The 21,232-nt window shown below is 49.9% G+C and overlaps 1 protein-coding gene across 6 annotated transcripts in view; it reads right to left on the bottom strand.

Annotated features, from left to right (window-relative positions):
- Positions 1–21,232, bottom strand: part of KIF14 (kinesin family member 14) — a 46,049-nt gene that overhangs the window by 24,668 nt on the left and 149 nt on the right. For 2 of the 6 annotated variants that reach the window (XR_004314717.1, XM_032466831.1), the window contains exons 2-15: positions 17,020–18,190; positions 15,202–15,456; positions 14,406–14,493; positions 10,587–10,679; positions 9,623–9,675; positions 8,791–8,821; positions 8,214–8,321; positions 7,236–7,352; positions 6,807–6,922; positions 5,524–5,696; positions 4,338–4,485; positions 4,044–4,107; positions 2,547–2,731; positions 353–455 (exon numbers count right to left, since the gene is read on the bottom strand). Coding sequence is in view for 5 of the 6 variants with exons in the window: in XM_032466831.1 (XP_032322722.1) it covers positions 353–455; positions 2,547–2,731; positions 4,044–4,107; positions 4,338–4,485; positions 5,524–5,696; positions 6,807–6,922; positions 7,236–7,352; positions 8,214–8,321; positions 8,791–8,821; positions 9,623–9,675; positions 10,587–10,679; positions 14,406–14,493; positions 15,202–15,456; positions 17,020–18,077 (2,592 nt within the window). In the remaining variant the exon portion in view is untranslated. Of the gene's footprint in view, positions 1–352; positions 456–2,546; positions 2,732–4,043; positions 4,108–4,337; positions 4,486–5,523; positions 5,697–6,806; positions 6,923–7,235; positions 7,353–8,213; positions 8,322–8,790; positions 8,822–9,622; positions 9,676–10,586; positions 10,680–14,405; positions 14,494–15,201; positions 15,457–17,019; positions 18,191–20,879; positions 21,140–21,232 lie in introns of those variants that run through there. The other 4 variants (XM_032466835.1, XM_032466833.1, XM_032466834.1 and 1 more) reach the window with 4 other exon arrangements.

Here is a 21,232-nt window from a genome sequence, read left to right on the forward strand (position 1 = left end):
AAATGCTCTCAGAAGTGTCCTGACGTGTGACACAAAATCGCCCTCACATCGTAACTTTTCAGAGGTCACACAGCAAATGGCAGGGCCCGGGCTTCAACCCGGTCTGGCCTGGTTCCGAAGACCCGCTCTTACCGGACACGTGGGCAGCCTCCTGGCACCGGCTGGCCGCGAGAGGGCCTGGGTCTCTGCCCAAAGGGAGGCGACTGGTGAGATGCCAGGACAGAGGCCACAGGAGCTGCAAAGCCCTGCATCTGGTTCACTATGGACCTTACAGAGGAGACCCTGGCTCAAAAAAATTAAACTCCATCCCCAAAGTCAAGAAATTTCTCACACTTAGCAGCAGCCAACTTACATGATGTAACACCGTGGGTTCCAAAATGAGTTTCCCATTGATGTACGTCTTTGCTTCGCCCACCGGGGTGATGCTCACGGTGCCATCAACATTGCTGATGGTGCTGTGAAGACAGGGGCACACTTACAGCTGCAGCACGGACAAGCAGAAACGGACAGTCCGCCCCGGCTCCTCCTTGGTGTAAGGTCCACATCAATCCATGACGACACCTGAAAGTTCTCTTATTTTCCTACAGCTAGATTTTGAACTTTTGGTGAAAAAGCCTGGCGATCCACCAGTGGTGGGAAGAATTTCCATTGTCTGTATTCTGATTATAATTACTTAAAAAAAAAAACCCTCCCCTCACCCCAAAAGAAAAAAATTAAAGGAAAAAACATTAAACTATTGGCAGTGGTTTACTTATGAATGAAACAGTGTCAGGCGTCATTTTTTACTTTTCTGACTCCTGGCTTTATATACGAGCTCTAACAATGGCGCACGCAGTGTTGTCCTCGGGCAAGAACTGGGGCAGCACAGAAGGCGAAGCGCGGAGGTGAGAGCACACCCCTGGGTCACCCGCTCAGCTGGACCCCGCGTGTGAGACGCTCCTGTGGAGAATCAGCCTTAAATGCTACAGATCCCTTTGAGTCTTTTTATTCAGAAAACAGGAAAGCAACTCCAAAGTCCAGCTCATCTTTGGATTAACTGGATAGAAAGAAAGAGCAAACTGCAGCAAAAGCCGAGTCCCCAACAAAAGCCTCTCGCTCTAGACTAGGCTCCGAGAGCCGCGGGGAAGACCCAGAGCTCAGCGCGAGCATCCAGACAAGGGAACCCGGGGCGAGCGGCGCAGCTCCCTCCCACCAGGCGTGTCCTAGCCAGGGAGGGTGAGACATCGCAGGTCTGTTCAGAAGCCTCCTCCCTCCTGGTCTGCCAACTCTGCCATCAAAAGCCCGTGGCGTTCTCTAGCATTCTGGATACCCCCAATCTGGCTTTAGCCACCAAGCCCCTTACCCACCACCGTCTCCCCTTAAGAGCCCCAGCTGGATCTGCCTGTCCGCTTCTCTCCTCCACCTGAGTCCTCCATCAACATAAGACATCTCTCCAGGCCCAACAAACGCCAGACTCCAAGCAGCTTTTCTTTAGGGCACAAGCTAGACCTGAACTTCCCCTCTTTCTTTACTTTACCAGCTAAAATGGCCAATGAATACATGACGACCATTAGTCAAAGAAATGCAAAACACATCCACGCCGAGATACCATCTCCCGTCCAGCCAAGCAGCGCAAAGTCCGGCAGGACCAGGTGCCGGCAGGGATGCGGAGCAGCAGGTGCCCCCAGCGCCACCGGCAGCAGAACCGACAGCCGCCCTGGAGACGCAGCGCAGCTGCCTCGCAGAGGTGGACGCACACGTCCTGTTGCGCAGCCCGATGCCACTCATCTCTGAGACGCACGACTGACGGTGCGTCCCAAATTTTAAGGTGACTTTACCACAGGGTGGGGACTCATCACACTCACACAGCACGCTGGGGAGACAGGGGCCTGGCGCCCGGTTCCCACCGGCTGCCCTGAGGGCACGCCTGAGCTCCTCACGCGGGAAGTTTGCTCCTGAGAAGCCCCTCCCGTCTGCACCAGGAGAGGAGACGCCAACAAGAGAACTCAGAGCAGCGGGGCGGGCAAGACACGAGAAACCGCCCGAACGCCTACCGTGGAGTAGGCGACAAAGCAGACAAGTGAAGTCGCACGGCAGAGCTCCTCACAGCAGTGGGACCGGACAGCATCGACACAGGTAAGCCCTGAAAACACACCACGGAGCCGAAGAGGTTTACACACACTACCGTCCCAGCAATGCATACAGTCTGGCTCAATTCCCGTGAATGAAACTTCTTAATCTGTCCGTCCAGCCAGAGCGCCTGCCACACATGGTGAACAGAAGCTCCGCTTCATGCCTATGATTGTGACTCCAAGGAGAGACACTGTCCCTCAGCCAACGGTCACGGCCAGAGCGTGACTGCTTCACAACCTCGCGTTCAGAGTAACGGACCTGCCTTGCTTACCAGACAGCCACCCCGTCGGTTTCTCGTGGCTGAAACATGCATTTGAAGGGTTATACCAAACAATCCGTACAAATGAATGCCTCGTGTGAAGGAAACCGAAGTTACCCAGACCTGGAAACCTGCTGAAAAGTGAACAGGTGCCTCTCTGAGACGATGAACGTACCAGTGGTCCTCGGCAATCAGCACCCCCGCTAGCTGAATGTCATGGCTGGAGCTGGGTCTGCGCTTCCCGACCGTGGTCGTCCCTTCCTTGAGCATGTACAGCAGGATCTCCGACAGCTGAGGGTCTTCATTCAGGTTGACCAGGTTTGGCAGATGGTTGTCCATTTGAAACGTAATGCCTGCTTTCTAGAAGTAATCAGAAAAGCAGTTAACCTGAATTACAGGCACGGATTGTTAAATCCACCTGAAGTGAATGGTCCGCGCCAAATGCTAAAATCACCCGCCGTGTGGGCGACCACCACACTTCCTCAGGCTCCAGGGCTGTGCTGACCCTGGCCCCGCACAAACCGCCCGGCATCCCCGCAGTGTGCCTGTGCTGGGCGTTGCCGTCTCCACAGCGGAGGGGCTCCTCCGGCCATGTCACCTGGCTTCTCTCACCACTACACAGTGCACACCTCTCAGGAACCTGGCATCACTCCCACCTCTTCCATCTGTGTCTCCACATACACATCAAAAAACAAAACCTCTCGAGCCTGTCAGCTTCACCTCCTCTCTACCCTGGAGTCCAGCTCCTCCACAGGCCACTCTCATCTCTCCCCGTAACCACAGCCCCCCCAAGAGCGCAACGTTCCCAGCCAGAGTCTTTCCTCCCCTAATTCCACCTTTCACACCTTCTCCAGAGGAGTCCACTCAGACAAAGTCTCCTCCTGTCCCTCTCCTTCCACTGAAAACCCTTTGGTGGCCCCAATCCCCTAAATCCACACCCTCGCTTCGTCACAATCCAAATGTCACATCTCTGTCCAGTCTGATCTCTGTCGCCCGCACTCACTGAGCACTTCCCAATTCTCTGGACGTCAGGCAGTGTCGTGCCTTCGTGCTTTTAAACGTGGTATTTCCCTGCCTAGAAATGCCGGCTTTGGTAGCCTGGCAGGTCCCACACAGCGTACAAAACCCCGCTAGACCCTTCCCTCTGATGTCCTCCCAGGGACCACCCATCGAAAGGGGTCACTCCTCCCGCCTCTTGCTTCTCCACCCACTGCCCACGTCCCGCCGCGTTAGGCTGAACTGGGAGACGCCACCGGTGTGCACCCGCCGAGCGCCCAGCAGACGGCAGCGGCACAGGCTTCACCTAGCCAGTCCCGCAGGATCCGGGCACGTGCTCAGGTTTTGTAAGCCTGCCTCTGGACCTCAAGCTCTCTGAGGCCAAAACCGCACCGCTTTCGCCTTGGCCTCCCCCACACCTGGCGCAGCGAAAACGTTTAATATTTGTTGAACCAACATGAAGGGAGCGAGACAGTTCGTTTATATTTTAACTTTCCGACCAGCTTGCAGGCGCTAGGCTGCCACAGCCGTGGTCTCACAGCTCCTGCACACCAGCCTCTCCACGGCAGCGCTCTGGGCAGTCAGTGCGCAGCGAGTGCTGGAGAGACTCCATCAGCACGTTTACCGGCAGGTCTCTTCCAAATTTTCAGATCAGTTTAGGGAGTTGAAAGGATACCTGTAACTCCTTTGTTACTTGAAGTTTTCTTTTTTCAGCTTGCTCAAATTTTTCTTTCCACATTCTTTCCAAAGACAAACAAAATAGCAGAGTTAAAAACATCCAGACGTGTAAGACTGAGAATCAAGACACAGTCAGTAAAGATCAGGACACCACTTAGGAACATCTAAAATGTAAGCGTCCGGGGACGCGCTGTTCACACGAAGGCAGGGAGAAAGGCGGACACGCTCGCCTCCTCAGCCCACCCCCAGCCCGGCCGCGCCCCTGCCACCGGCCGCGCCGGCCAGAGCCCACCTCTGCATGTCCGCCATGTCTCTCTCCTGCTGGTGCAGCTTCATCCTTAAGGACGTTATCTCTTGCCGACAGAGCCGGTATCGCTCAGGGTCAATATTCTGACTGCTTCTTTGAGCCGCTTGCAGCTTTTCAATTTCTGCTTTCAGCTCTAAACATTTGTAAAAAGATGTATGATTAAATAACGTCTGATATACAGTAATTTCCACACTACACGTAATCCTCCAATCTTCTGTTTTATTTGAAGTTTTAAATATTAATAAAACAGAGTATTTACAGAAATTTTATTTTACTTACCTATGAATCTCTACCTAGCCTGAACCTGAAAAATTGCTCCTGTATTAATGAATTCTCCTCCTTCGTAAACAGGATGGCGGTGTAACAAACTGTCCAAAGTGGGACACTTCTGAGAAGGGAAGCGGGCAGTGCTGATTACACTGGCCTGACAGACGTGAACCAGAGCCTTTCCAGGCAAACCACACTCATAAGGACACGTTGCACAAAGATCAGAGATGTTTCAAGTGCGGTTCAGAATACTTATTTTTAATGAAAATGGTCCCATTTGTAAGAGAGAGGGGATTCAGAGGGAAAGATGGACCACGGTATGGGAAGCTCGCTTCTCTCTGGCCTGCACCCCTAAAGGACCGATTCACCTTCTGCTGCTAAAAAGGCCAGAGGACAGAGGGGTGTGGAAAATGCTCCCCATAAGCAGAGAAAGCGGACAAGCCGAGGCTCCTTGCGGGCGCTGAGTCCATCCTAAGCAGGCGGTGAGCAGAAGGGAGCACTGCGCATGAAGACGCAGGACTGCGCTGGAACCCGGGCTCAAACAGCCTTCAGACCAGTGAATGAAGACAAGCAGGCAAAGGAGAGGCCACAGAGGACAGGACACAACACCAGGGTCTCAGCGGCTGCGGTCCCCGTGCGGACGGCTCGGCCGGGACACAGCGCTCGGTGCTGGCGGTTCCCCTCCCATTTCTACACCCTTTCTGACTGTTCTCCCCTCACTGTTCACTCTCTGTCCCTCTGTCCCCACGTCTGTCTTCCTGAGTCAGGCAATGTGGCTGGAACCTACCATAAACAGGCAGGACAGAGGAGTCTTGAGCCTTCCTTAATGGCTTGTTTTCACGACTGAAATTAACCTCTGAGACGAAACCCCTGCAAAGTAAGTTCACGCCGCGGCAACTCTCACCTCTGATGAGCCTGGCGCTCACGTCCTCGTTGACTCGGGCCACATTGACTATGGCGCGGGCCTGGGTGGCGTACCTCAGCGCGCCCAGCGTCTCCTCCACGCTGCTGGCCGCCGGGCTCACGGTGGCCACCATGGCGGTTTTCGAGTTTCCACTCAGACTCTCTTTCAGCAGCCTTCAAGGAAGCAAAGCCATAGTCACACTCTGCTTCTCCAACAGCCTGGTAACAGTCATCATCTAGAAACACGCAGCAAGCTAACGGGACATGATACAGCAATGCGGTCTCCACTCCAGAACCAGTTAGAATTTTTTGGTATTTGCAGCTATTTTTAGATCTTGTGAGCACTTTATTTTCTCTCACACTTTTTATATTGTTTTGTGATTTTAAAATATGGTTAATTATCAAATATTTAGCAAAATTCCTCTCCCCATGCTAGACTGGGAGCTACTCTAGGAGAGGGACCGTGTCTGGTCACCCACATTTCCCGTGCTGCCACAACATTTAAGGCAGCTGCTCAGTAAGGGTTGGAAACAATGAATGAACGTATAAATACAAACTTTGTTTTCTATGATATTGCAAAAGCCTTATTTTAGAGGAAAAAAGAGTATGAGACTAAAAACCCTATCTTTATTAATGCAGAATGAATTATTCTTAACTTTCAAAAGGAATTAAAAAAATCAAGATTTTCCTCTTGTGGGCTTTGGGGTGGCGATTACAGCATCCTACGTCAGAGGTGAGGGTGCACCGCTGTCACGTTGGGATGCGGTCCTTGCCAGGAGAGCATACGAAATCTACACAGCGCAATCCGAATGTAGCGTGTCTGAGGCTAAACACGTATTCATTAATGAGACACTTTTTGGACACTTACCTGCCGGCCAGCGCGTGTTAAGCAGTGAGACCACCCGATTTCACTTTACACCCACAGCGACGTGCTTGGCGACACCAGAGGTGCGCAGGCACCAGCGACCGGGCACAGTAAGCATAACCATCACTGACACTCACACAGCACACACTGCGCATCACGTGACCCTCGCCTTCTCCAGGAGACACAGACACCGATCTTCCCCGTGTTACAGACGAGGAGGCAGGCGGGAGTGCCACCAGGTGATCTGCCCAAAGTCACACAGCCTGCAGGAAGCTCGGCTGACCAACCCCAGCAGCCTGGCTCTAGAACTCATGCGCTCGCCACTCCTCTCTGCCCAGAGTCACGGGAGGTCACCTATGCTCTTTCCCCACAGCGCTCACTGGATTCCATACAATCCTTCATGCTTCAAAGCTACTTGCCATGTAAGAACAGACTCGCGATAAGGAATGAAAACTCTCTTTCCATGGGCTCGCTCCGAGAGGGCAGATATGACCTTGCCCAGGGTCAGCAGGGACTTGTTAATACTCACGCCCTCCTGTGGGTGAGAGAAAACACTTTAAAGTAACTGCTCAGTAATAAACTTATTTCACAAATATACTTCTTCCCTCATACAATCACTGAGTGAATACTGTCCTCCATAAACTGCCAACTTGCTTAGGACTTAAAATCCACTAATTTTCTTCAAAAAGCAGTCATAGCCAAGAACCACAGATCGCTCTTTGACCCACAGCAACACAGTCACAAGGTGCAGGGGAAGGGAGACTCTTCTTCGGTTACAGATGCTCAGCTCGGCATCGCCTAAAATGCTGCCCCGGCAATGTGTCGCCAACGTGACCACAGCCCCCGACCTTCAGCCGCTCCCCGCTGGTCTGCGTCATGGGGCAGCGCTCGCTGCCCGCCAGGTCCACCAGGTTCACACGGCTCCGGACTCGGTGATCCAGCTCCTCCCCTTCCACAAATTCCGTCTGGAGCAGAAGATATTAAGTAAGACATCCTGAACTCTATTCTGACCTGCCATCATATCAGTCTGCAAAACAGCTACACAAGATTACAAAGCACTCATTTATTTTTGAAACTAATCCTTCTTAAATCTGATAATTTGTAAGGATATGTCGAGCAGGGCTTGGACTATGTCAAAATAAAAGAAATAACTTTATGGGCTAAAATTCACAACTACTCAATTATACTAAGGAAGCAGCTACAAACAGAGAAAAAGTTTAATGTACAAAGATGCTGTTTATCCCAAAAGTAAAACAGCAAAGTATTTAAAATCAACACTTATAAATGTCCAACAGCAGAGAAAAATCTGAGGAATTTTAATAGTCAGTGGAATGTTATGCAGCTATGAAAAATAATATTTTGCAAATAATTCTAATAACATAAAGTTGTTGCAGATTTTGTAAATTTGTTTAGGTGTGACTGTTAAACAACTGAAAGCCTATATACCAAAATGATTAGAGGGGCTTTGTTTGAGTAGTGGAACCTATGGCTCAATTATTTAAAATCTTTCTTTCTGACATGTTTTTTCAAATACTGTACAACTACCATGTCTTGTTGATACTGCATTATCATATACTGACATGACAGTAGCACCATCATAACAAGTTAATGATCCTACGCCACTGATTCCTAAGACGGTGAGAAAAATATACTGCCATAGATGCCAAAAGCTGTTCAGAGTTACTGTGTGTACTTCCTAGAATCCAGTCAGGTGATGGATTTATGCAGCTGTGCTTTTACTTTTGATTTAAAGAACTAATAAGGAAAACATGAAACTTGAATATATTTACTATCTCACCTAAGAAGCTGATCACGCAAAAACGCACCTTGGTCTGGGTCATCACCAGGGTGAGGACCGAGTGAGAGCGGGAGCTTTTGTCGTTCATCCCGGTGGCGGCAGTGGCCTTCTTCTTGTTCCCCAGCTCCAGCCAAACCTGGGAAGGAAGGGGAGGGAGGGTCAGGGCTGCAGACTGCAATTTACTGGAACAAATTAAAGAAAAACAAACATACACACATTTATAGCCAGTTTATAAAATAAAATTGCTAACAAATGTTTACTTAGTAATTTGTATTCCTTGGAGGGGTATAGACACCCCCCCCAAAAAATTGTTTTAATTGTATTCCCATTGTCTATTTTTACTTTTCTGTCACAGAAATTTGAATCACGAAATATTACCTTTAAAAGGCACTTTCCATAACTCTAAACTGACATCATGGTCAGTTTAAGTTTTTAGTTTAAAAGAGTAACTTTTGATTAAAGTGTACACAAACAAAATCAGCTCATTATAAATTAACAAAATTAACCTTTATTTATACAAACAGCAAGTAAGGAGAACTATTCTTATGAATATGTATAATTATGCTCTATCTACTGGAAAGAAGACAAAATACAATCAGCATTACCTGGACATCAGAGTAAGAACTGACAACATTCCTATTTTTAAAAAGTAAAAAGACAAAATCAGTTTTAATGATGATCACACTCTTGTTCTCATAAAATAACCACCACCTGTCAATTACATAATTACTCTCTGAAGACCACAAGGGAATAATTCATAGATACTATTATTCTGATTCTTACAGAATCTTTCATGGTCTCCATTCTAAATGGTAGGAAATAAAATAATGTTTCAATTTTACCAAATTAAAAGAAGTATGATTTTTCTTAATGTAATGAAGCACCTTAGCATGTTAACATTGTAAAAGATACACTTTAACCCCCATGCACAGGCACAGGTGCACAGGGGTGCGGGTCTGCTGGTGTGTACGGGTCTCAGCGCAAGCCCAGACTTGCTAAATGGAGCTGAATCCATAACTGGTGACTTTCCCTTTCCATTAAGAAAAGCACTTGGAGTGTTGAAAGGCAAATAAATGACTCTCAGCATATTTCTAACTCTCAACACTGAACTCATTTAGCACCCTCTCCCCTCTTCAGCTAAAAGTAATAGATAAAAAAGCAGCTGGAGAGGGAAGGCTTAACTTACTGGGTACGCAGTGGGAGGGAGAAAGGTCACTATTTCACACTCAGGGTAATTACTGCTCTATGAGAGGCACTTTACAGGTGCTGTGAGAGATATAAACAAATACACAGCAAGCAGCCAACACTCTATTTGAGAAGAGAAGGCTAATATTCGGGGTAGAAGACTCAGCGGGGGAGGCCACCAAGGACGGCGTGGTGCTGCTCCTGCCCCCTTACCCCGCACTGGGCCCCAGCACCCCCCCCCGGCCCACTCACGTGCTCAGGCCCTCGACGTATGGCCCCGAGGTGGGGTGCTCCCGCACTCGCAGCTGTGGGGCAGACACGGCAGCAATGAGAGCAGGACAACGTCTTATAAAATGGGACTTCAGGTGGCCTTTCTCTCTGCATTTTGGGTCTAAGGTAAAGAGATCTGTCTCTACTTTGCCCAGAAGTAAATATAAAGGTTCTCAGGAGAACAGATCTGCAGGCACTAAGACGACACTGCACGCAGCGTCAGTCTCCCCAGCCCTCCCGCTGAAGCTGTCCTTTTATGCTTGTAACAGCTTTCCAAAGTATGTTCAGTTTCAGACAGTTAACATTTTTCTCAGGTTTGCACTGTACATTTTAAACTTTGTGACCAGAGATTTTAAAGCACACAGAAGTCACAGAAGGAAATGTCAGGCTTTGCTAAGCTTCTTGGTGCTGCCGGCAGCCGACTGCGTGACCTTGTCAGCTTCTCGCTCTCCACGGTCCTTTTCAAAATTAAAAATTTAAGTTCTAATAGCAGGATTTTTTTTTAAGCTTATGCATTTGTGAAGCTTTCCATTTCACAGAAAATATTATCTATAAGACATCAATTTGTAAAATATCCCAGTGAAATACATATTCTATAATACCAATACAGTCTTTTAAAACTTCACTGCCCTTTGGCTTTATAGACTTTTAGGAATTTGGTATTTGACATAAGTGATCCAACTAAATCTTGGAATGTTTTATCTTTAACTGTTACTTAATACTTGCTTCAGTATAATGAGGTTACATTTAATAACTAGCTTAATGTCCATTAACAATAATGTTCAGCTTATTTATAAAATAACATCGTTAGACTGTAGGTCACAAGCATTTGCATATAATAGCATTTTTGTAAAACTTTAAGCCATATATCATCTTGAGAATTAATATAATGATGTGCATCAATAAAAACAGAAATTAAAAACAAGTATCAATTTTTTAATCTTACTGTTTGCTTTCTCTGCCCATTTTCACAAATCAGAAGGTCATGAATTTTCTCATTATATACTTCAAAGAAGCTCATTTCAAGGTGATAGCTGACCTAGCAGGAACAGAAACAGAGCACACCATTTATTTTAAAAGTCTTTGCGTTTTTTACAAATCATATCTGATTAGGGTCTAGTATCTAGAATATATAAAGGATTCTTACAACTCAGCAGAAAGACAAACAACCAATTAAAAAATGGGCAAAGGACTGAACAGACACTTCAAGGAAGACACACAAATGGCCAACAAGCACATGGAAAGGTGCTCAGCACCACCAGGCATCAGGGAAGTGCATCAGAATCACAGTGAGAACCTCTTCTCACCCACTAGGACAGTCACAGTCACAGACGTGGGAAACGGCAAACGCTGAGGAGGACGTGGAGACATGGGACCCTCCAGCATTGCTGGTGGGAACGTCAAATGGTGCAACTGCTGCGGAGAACAGACGGCAGTTCCTCAAAAGGTTAAGCATAGAATTATCGAGTAACTTGGCAATTCCCTCCTGTCTACCAAAGGAATTACAAATAAATTCAAATAAAAATTATACTATTTGAAACAGCCAAAAAATGGAAACAGCCTAAGGCCCACCACCTGATGAACAGATAAACAAAACTGGCTATTACTCAGCCAGAAAAAGGAATGAAGGGTCTGTGCGCGCTACAACACTGAAGGACTTCGTGTTACATGATATTCCACTCAGGAACTGTCCAGAAGAGGTGACTCCAGAGAGACAGAAAGCGGGGCTCGAGTAGAGGGGCCTGGGTTGTAGCTACTTAATGGGTCTCCTTCGGGAGGGTGGTGACAATGTTTCGGACCCAGGTAGAGGTGGTGGTTGCACAAGATTATGGGTACACTAAACGCCACTGTGTTTTATATTTTTAAATGGTTAATTTTATGGTGTGTGAATTTTCTCTTAATAAAAGTTTAATTTCAACGACTGAAGTCCTTGAATTTCTTACTAACTTCTAGGTAAGATTTCATGCAGCCCTGTGGGAACCTGCCTCATTCGGGGCCTTGGGCTCCAAGGAGCAGGACACGAAGACGTGAGACAGGGCTCTTGCCCGTGCGTCTCCATCTCAGAGGATACGACACACCTTCTAACAGGTAAGACAGAGCAACCGAAAATCCAGAGCCAGGATGAGAGATCATGACCATTAACAAGACTAATCAGAAAGCGGAGACGCAGGGAGGAACAAAGGATGAGAGACGTGGGCTGGACCTGAGTGCGGACCCTCCATCTGCTAAGTTAGGGCCTTAAATCAGCACTTCTCTCCCTAAGTGGGGCAAAAAGCCATCATTAGACCATGCAGGGCTGAGCTTTTCCTCCTTTTGACTCTGAAAGACCAGGCAGAAAGGCCAAAAAGGGAAAATTTGCTTCCATGCAGCGTTGTGACAGTGAGAGCATGGCTTCTTGTTAGAGAAGTAAATTTCACCCACTGGCCAGCACTAACAGGACTAGAAGCTTCCGGTGAGCTTCAGGGAGACTGAGGTTCAAGGCACCAAGTATTTACTGGGCCCAATCGGTACACAGTGCTCTTCCAGGAGCTGGCGGAGAGTCTGAGGTAGCCTGGACCCTGTCTTTATCCTCGGGGCGCTACCCCTCTAACTGGAGGTGCATTGCATGTGTGCTGTGGAGAATGGTTAGTGTCCTGGGGGAGGAAGGAAGCCCTTCCAGGTAGAGACCAGGTACAGGGGACACCATGCAATTACAGGGTTTCTTACAAATGCTGGGGACACAGGTACTGGGGCTCAGAATCCAACAGACATGTATTAATGGCTTTTGCAATATAAGATGGTGTACTGCGTGATGGGCTCCGGGCCTGGGAGGTGGGCATGCAGGGGGAGGAGGTGGGAAAGGTGAGGAGGTTCACATTGTAGAGGACCGCACCTCGCCTCCTCCTTGGAGGCGCCTGCATCAGCTGGCCACACCACCTCCGTCCCACACCGTTCCCCTTTACCACCCTGAATAATCCCGAAGGTGACAAGCCACATCACTTAGCTGGGTCACCAGGTGCCAGGCACTGTTTGAAACCTGAACCCCTTTCGGCCTCGCAGCACACCTGTGAGAAAGGCACCACCACCAGCGCCCTGTTCTCTTGCTAAAGCACAGAGAAGCCCCGGGAACTGCTCGGGGCCGCACGTCAGCCAAGTGCTGGAACCTGGATTCAAACTCCACCTGTCTCCAAAGCCCAGGCCCCTAACCGTCACGCCCCACTCCTCCCGCGGGCAGTCGCTCCGCACAAACCCGGGCGCCCCGGCCCCGGGAAGCCACCAGGGGACCCTCCTCTCCCCAGGCTTCCTCCGCCTCCGGGCTGCTCTACACCCAGACTCTGCACCCAGAGGCGGCCGTTTCTGTCTGTCCCCCCTCTCCTCCGACCTTCCACCTCAGCACTTGAGGAGAGAGGCTGTCGAAAGAGAAGGCCAGAGTCAGACAGTGCGCCCGCGCCCGCCCGCCTGACAGATGGGGCTCAGCGCCCTCTCGGGGCCTCACCCACCGCCAGCGAGCCCTGAGCCCCTTCCCTCGGCCTCCACCTCCATCCCCTACGGACTAAGGCCCCTGATGTGTCAGCCCCCACCCGGCGCCCCCCGCCCCCCGCCCCCGCAGCTCACAGGCCCCCCCAGGCCAGTCTCTGACCCCGGCTCTCCCCGCAGCTGCTCCCCGCACAGCGGCCAGAGCACCTTCTTGTCAGAGAACAAACCTGGTCGTGCTCCTTCCCCACCCCGAGTCCCACACAGCCGTCCCCACCCCCAGCGCAGAGTCCTGCCTCTCCAGCTTCCCCCTCGTCACCCTCTGCTCTCCAATTCCAGGCTCAAAGCAAACAATTCACAGATCTCCCAGGGCTCCCCACTTTTCTGCTTTCAAATCTTGGCACATGCTGCTCCCTGCTTCACAAGCTAATAACTGTTACGTTCCTTCAAAACGAGCTCCGATGCTCCCTCCCTGAGGAACCCCACCTCCCCCCGCCCCCGCCCCGTTCTCCCAGCACACGGCTCCCATCCTAACGTAGTATTTACCAGACTTGATTTAGTGGCTCGTGATTGCACTTGGCTGTGTACTGGCAGTTTCTCCATTACTCTCTTAACTACAGGGTCTGGGCCTTCTAACTCCACCCTCCTGTATTTCCCCAATTTCTCTTATCATAAGAATTACCAGAGGAGAGGTATGGAATTTATAAATTCCCAGGCTATCCCCCAAACTGACTGAATCAGGATCTCCAGATTTTTAGCAAGTGTACATACACGCACACACCTGCCCCCATACATTCCTGGTGACTCTTAGGCTCCAGCAAACTGGGGAAGGCTGGTCCAACAGGCCGCCTGGCCCACAGCAGGCTCAGTAAACACCTGCTGAGTGCGTGAAGGACCAAGTGGGCTGCTCGGGACACAGACGCAGGGAAGCCTGCTCGCTCGGCGGGGACCCTGAGTCTGGGTTCAGGCCGCAGCTCCTCTCCCCGCCGCACCGCCATCCCACGCTGACCCTGCTGTCCTGAGGGGTCTGCACACCTGCCCGCCCATCTAAAGGCCTGGGCGCACTGTGAGCCCCGCACAACCACCAGGTAATAAAGCAGGTGGAGCTGGAGGAGCGGCAAAGACCACCTTCCATCTCTGCCACCGGGAGGACTGATTCTGAACTGGACCCCGTCTCCAGACCACTGTCCCACGGAGATGACCCAAAAGTCAGAGCACCTCCTGCTGAGTGTTTCCTTAGTGGCCATGACTCTGGTTCTAACTTGACTTTTCTATTCTGATAGGAAGGTCTGCAGATACGATGAGAACATACCTCTTGGGTTTGTTTTTTGGCCACTTGAGCAAAAAGGTCTTCACAAAATCTTGGAATGATTCCTGGTTCTTCACTAAACCCCATCATCCTGGAAAATACATTATGAATGGGGAGAAGTCAAACTAATTCAGTTTTCAAATTCTTTTTGGGGAATTGGGGTGGGGAGAGGGTGGAGGGCAAGCTGAAGAGAGCTCATGGGTAGAACCTGGGCTCTGGAGCCAAATCCGCCCGAGTTCAAATCTTGGCTTCACCCCTATGAGCTCTGTGACCTTGGACAAGATACTGGACCAATACTGGGAGCCTCAATCCCCTCTTCTGTGAAATGGGAATAAACAGAGCTATCTGATTCGGGGCGGGGGGGTCGCTGTGGAAAAGTAGAAACAGAGCCTTTAGGGCAGTGACTGGGGCAGAGTGAGAACTCGGTAAAGTCAGCTGCTATCAAATGAGACTGCTTCCTTCTAGGACAGGCACCACCACCAGACCACGACGGAGTGACTTACTTATAACTCGCACAACAATCCTTCCAAAATACCTTCTCTGGGCTTCGGTTTACATAAGAAATATAATTTACAGTAAAATGGGGCCAATGATGCTTACAAGATAAACAATTTCCGGCGCAAACAGAAGCCCAGAGATTAAGGAACTTGCCCGAGTTATCAGAACCTGCATGTAAAATGGTCGAGGTTTGAGCCCAGAGCTGCGCGGTTTCAAATCTACATTCTTTCTCTCAAACTGTGCTGCTTCTCACGAGAAGCTTTGAACATGTCTGGATGATCACGTTGACACTGAAACGCACGTGTACGACTTCCCGGAGCCGGTCTGCCCGTAGGCGAAGAGGCAGGTGTTGTAGCCCTGGAAGGCCTGCTGCAGGAGCGGGGCCGCCAGCGCCGCGTACACGGCCGTCTGGCTGGCGAAGCCGGGGTGACGCTTGTCAACAGACCAGAAGGCAAGGTCGTAAACGAAACTGTAGACCTGTCGCAGGCCCGGGTGCTCCACGGCGACTTCGTCCCCGTTCATGAAGACCACCTGGGGGGACCTTTCAGTCGTCTCTCTTCAAAAGCAGCACAGAGAAAAACACCAAATGGCTGTCATTACTTACAGAGTATTATCCCCACAGAACAGAAAAATGGCCTCAAACTGGCTCCCGTCTCATGCATAACAGTCCGCCCAGGCGGGACGACTCTCTCCTTTCGTGTGGAAAATGCAGACCAGCAAACAACCACAACAGGTTTCCAAAATACACCCCCTGTAGCTCCCGAGCCACCACTCCGGGGGAAACAGACTTCCCGAGTCCTTGTCCAGAAAATCCACCCAACTTTTAGAGGATCTTCCATTTTTCCCTTTTTCTCTTGACTCCCCGATCCCCATCCTGCCTACTGTAATCCACCCGTCTCTGCAGTTCAAACCCAGAAACTTATTTTAATATAAAGAAATTTTAGAGGTGCAAAACCACATAAAGCTGGCAAGAAACACAGAAGCAATTTCAACAAACTCGGTTAGTCACAAGTTTGAATCTAAGTGTCTTCTGGCCACTGGTTATATTTCTGCTCATCCGCAGCACCCCCCACCCCAGACCATCTCCCCTAAAACCGTGGGCCTTCACGTCCACCCTCCTCCCATCTCAGACTGAGGAGGAACTCTTCCACGTGCTCGAGATCTGCAGAAAAACACTGTCAGTCGTGTCTGGCCCCAGAGCCCTCTTTTTGCCCCCAACTCTGCGTTAGATCAAAATTTACCATGGAAACCACCTTCCTCATCTGTGTGACAAGTGCCCCTCCCCGGGAGTCTGGGATCAGCCCGTGGTCCTCCCGGGCAGTCAGGTCCTGGGCTCCGCTCTTCCCGCCGCAGCCTGGGGCTCTTCGGTTAGTTCCCCTGCTGAGGTCTCTCCCCTCATCACCAACCCCACATCCCACTAAAAGGCTTCCAGCACAGTGTGACTGCTGGCCCTTCAGATCAAACCGGAGGCCCCTCTGCACGGCAGTGGTCACCGTGCCCTCCTGCCACTCACTAAGTCACAACAGATTCAACGTACTGACTGTGACGTTTTCCAGTCATCTCTTAAATTATGTAAAGATGCCATATTCACAGCCTGCGTGCCCCTCTCTCTCAGCCCTCTACCCACAACCTGTGACGGTCTCACCCACAAGCACTATTGGAGACACTTTTCTGCCATAAAAATCTGACATTATAAATGAGTGCACTGATAACCACTGCGTATCAGGGACGATGAGGATGGCCACCACTCCAGACTGGGTTTTGGAAGGACATCTTGGGGAACGAGGGACCTGCTACGGCATTTTTAAGGGAAAGTTAGAAGATCTCGCTGTGCATTACAGATTTGAAAGCAGACTGCGTTAGGCACTTAACTCATTCAGACTTCTTAAAAGCAATATACCTAGAGAAATTTACATTTGCACAATGTGATGACTGTGATTTTTTTAAGTTTCCAGCCAGTCATCAAAAATAATCAACATACTACAACCAAACCTAGGAGTTCTCTCTGTTAAAACATCACCAAGGTTGAAGATGCACCAACACGCTGACCTTCCAGGCAGAGGGACCAGACACACCCCATGCCACTCGCTGGGCCCGGGGTTAAACAGGGGTGACGCACCTGCTGCTGAAAGGCCTGACTCGGACCGCCACTGTCACCTGGCTGTTCTCCACTTTTAAGGGGTCTGTTTCTGCAGAGGTTTTCCGAAGCGCAGGCTCCTCTTCGAGGAGGAACGTACTTTCTTGCAACCTTTCCCTCTTACTTGCGAGCAGAGAACTTTTGGGCATCTGTTTAACCTGAAGGCTGGGCACTCGGCTTCTCGGCACTAATGCGGCCGGGCTCTTAAGCTGAGGCAGGCCTCGCTTCGGTGTGCACCTGTGTTCTATAAGGCTCTTCGAGGGCGTTCTTTTTTCCAAGCTTTCACATTTATTTGAAAGTTTCGCCACATCCTTCCCAGCACTCCTGAGATATAAGTTTCCTGTTTCTGACGCTCTCACATCCAGCTTGCTCTGAACAGGTCTTGTGGCCGAGCGCCCTGATCTAACAGCTTCTGTCTGACCCCGGGAACCAACGGGGGCTCTGTCACTCGAGGACCCAAGGGCAACGCCTTCGCCCGCCCCACTGAGGGCAGGAAATGTTCCTTGGTTTTTTTCAGCAGCCTGCACCTCAGCGTCTTTTGGGTCTGCAGCTGGAGGTACAGAAGGTGCAACAAAAAAGGTTTTATCGTTATTTACAACTTTCCAATTTATACTAGTTTCTGGCGAAGAATGGTTACTTTCTGTTGTTTCCTGCTTTTCCACAGCATCTGCTTCAGTGCAACGCTGTGGCATCAGCCGTGGCTCTGCTGTTTTCTCAGCCACGCCTCCCCGCTCGCCCCCCAGCAAGGAGGAGTCTTTGCTCCTTGTGACTCTCCTCTGAAGTGTCAGTCTGCCCGCAGGGTGAGGCGGGAGGGGATCACCTTCTGGTTTTTCACAGGCATAAATTACGTAAGTGCTGTCGATGCCTCCGGCTTTCCCCACAGGTCTCAGCAGCGCAGCCCCGTCCTCAGGTGCTGACGTTTCCGACTCCGGCTGCAGCTGGCGGCTGCGGGCGACAATGCTCAGAGCCGGCCTCCCTGGGGCGGCAGGGAGCCCCAGGTCACCGCCCGCGCTCCGGTCACACGCGGTGTGTACGGACATCGTGGTAGCACGGTGTCTGTAGAAAGGATGTTTTTGGAGAAACTTTAAGCTCTTATCTGGATGTTCACTTGACTTCCGGCCATTTCTTATGCATCAGGTTCCAAAATTATCTGCTAAAATAAATAAATAAATTTAGATTGCACAGACTACAAACAGGCTTTAAAAATATGAGAAACTTCCACTGTGACAGAAACTTCCCAGAGGAATATATGAGGGTAGGGCGCTCTCCAAGTCAGATACTGCTCCCGAGGTGCTCAGACAGGTCTCTGACCTAAAGAGCTTACAGCCGTCACCCAGCAAGGACGTACCGGGCTCCCACTACATGCCAGGCCCACTGATGGGGGCTGCGGATTTCAAAGACATTTTCATTTCTTTAGCCTAGAAGTAGTGCACAGGTGACCCTCATATCAGACCAAAGGTGCCAAGAGACTTAAAAGATATAAAAAGCACATATCAAAGAAGACGCAGAATGGCCAATAAGCACGTAAAAAGATGCTCAATGTCACTAATCATGAGGCAAATAAAAATCAAAACCACCATGAGACATCCATCAGCATGGCTACTATAAAAAAAAAAGCAAACAGAGAACAAGTGCTGACAAGGACGTGAAGACATTGGTGTACTGTTGGTGGGAAGGTAAAATGGTGTGGCCACTATGGAAAACAGTATGGATGTTTTCTCAAAAAATTAAAATTACCATATGACATAGCAATTCCACTGCTAGGTACATGCCCCAAAGATTGAAAGAAAGGTCTCAAAGAGATATTTGTACCCCATGTTCATAGCAGCATTATTCACAACAGCTAAAACAGGGAAGCAATCCCAGTGTCCATGACCAATGCAGGGCTTATCAAAATGAGGGACAGTCCCACGATGGGATTAGTCAGCCTTAAAAAGTAAAGAAATTCTGCAATATGCCACAGTACGGATGAACCCTGACGACATTATGCTAGGTGAAATAAGCCGGCCACAAAAAGACAAATGAGAGATGAGTCCCCATATCTGGGGTACTCAGCAGGTAAAATCATACAGACAGAAAGCACAACGGCGGCTGCCAGGGGCTGGGGGTCGGGGGGACCTGGACAGTCACTGTTTATCAGCTGCAGAGTTAGATTTACGAGATGACAAGAGCTTTGGGGGTGGGTGGTAGTGATGACTGCACAACACACGAATATATTTTAAGGATGTACACTTGAAAGTGGGTAAGATGGTAAACTTCACGTGTATTTTAACACAGCGAGAAATGAAAGGAGTACTCATCAGCAGCCCTTTTTAAGCACCTCCAGCTGGGGAGCAGGATGGGTACTCACAGCAAGGATGGGGACTCACGGACGCCCGAGCAGGGAGGCCAAAGGTGGCAGCGGAGCATCTCCGTGACACCTGGGAACACACGCTACACACAGCAACGCCTCGTGGACGGGAGTTTGAGAGGCGCCACAAGGCAGACTGTTCCCACATAAGAACCTCAGACAGTAAACTTGAAACACACTGTAAGTAATCGCTTGTGCTGAGAACAGTTACGGAACATTAGTTAAGTAGACAGCCGGCCCTCTAGCAGGCAGACAGCAGGGAGACAGGTACACATGCAAATGCGTGTCAACAATACCTACCCAGCAGTAATGTTTTAAAGAAACGAGAACCGCAGTGACAGCTAAGAGGGCGGGCTCCCAGTCGGCTCTCTCTCAAACTGGTTATGTTGATGTAAACAAGTCTTGAAACTTGCATACCTGATTCTAACTTGTAAAGTGACACCTGATCAAACTATTTCCTTGTGAAAGTAAATAAAGGAAAACTCATTTAAAACGGAGCCGGGAGGCCCCACACTGAGCACTCATGTTTTATGTCTTGTCATTTTTTACAGACTCTGGGAAGAACCTGCCTCACATACTAGGGCAAAGAGGAAGGAGGAGTTCCTCCTCGCCTGGCAACGGCTCAGCCAATGAGGAAATACGCACCCGGTAACCTGGAGGTCGCCACCACCCCAACGGTCCCTCTCCTCCACTGAATTTCCATGCAGTTCTCTCCTTTTCTCCACACAGACCTCTGCTTTACTGCCCCTCACAGACACCGCGTTTCTCACAAATTGAAGGTCCCTGGGCGCCCTGCATCAGCAAGTCAGTCAGTGCCAGTTTCCAGCAGCATTTGCTCCCTTCATGTCTGTGTCATATTTTGGCAATTTTCAAAATATTTCAGACTTTTTCATTAGTATTCTTCTCATTACGGCGATCTGTGATCCGTGGTCTTTGATGTTATTACTATGACACGCTGAAGGCTCAGATAATTGTCAGCATTTTTATCAGACAGTATTTTAAATTAAGGTATATACATTGTTTTCAGACATAACGCTACTGCACACTCAATAGGCTACAATATAACATAAACATAAAACTTTTATATGCGCTGGGAAACAAAATTCATGTGTCTAGCTTTACTGCAGGCGTCTGGACCCAGCCCACAGTATCTGGGAGGTGCCCATCCAGGGACGCCCCTCTTCTGTTCTGAGCCGCCCATTCTCCTCCAGTTGGTCCTGAACTGCAGTCCTCTGCTAGTCCCACCTAAACTCTTTTTGATAATATAATTAAGTGGCTACTGTATTTTTAAAGTCGACACCAGAGATTATTGCTCTGAAGGAACAAAATAATCGAGGTTCATTTTAAAAGGTAAGCCTTTTAAAGTTCTAAATCAGTAACAACCATTACCAAAAACTTCGCCAGGATCTAAGCATCTCCCGGCAACCCTTCCACTAAAAGTAAGCAACCTTCCCATTGTGGAAATAAAAGGGCAAGAAAAGATCCCTGGCACCTGCTCCGCAGCTGAAAGCCGTCAGCTACTCACGCGGAGAGAGACGGCTGCTTGTTCCGGCGGTCGCGGTCAGACCCGAGGGAAGAGGGCGCAGACGCGGCGACGTGTTCCCAGCGGTCACCTCGGGGCCCGGACCGCGACCCGCCCCTAAGGCCGGCCGGCCGCCCGGAGGGGTCAACGCGCGCGGAGAGCGAGGCCCGGGTCCCGCCGCCCCCAGCCCTCCTCGGGGACCCCCGGCCCTCCTCCAGGAACCCCTCCTCGGGGACCCCGCCTTCCCTGGAGAGCACACACACCCCCACACAGACTCACCGCCCCTGCCCCTCCGCGGGGACCTGTCCCTCCTCGGGGCCCCG

Source organism: Camelus ferus, chromosome 23, assembly GCF_009834535.1.
Source record: "Camelus ferus isolate YT-003-E chromosome 23, BCGSAC_Cfer_1.0, whole genome shotgun sequence".
NCBI lineage: Eukaryota > Metazoa > Chordata > Mammalia > Artiodactyla > Camelidae > Camelus > Camelus ferus.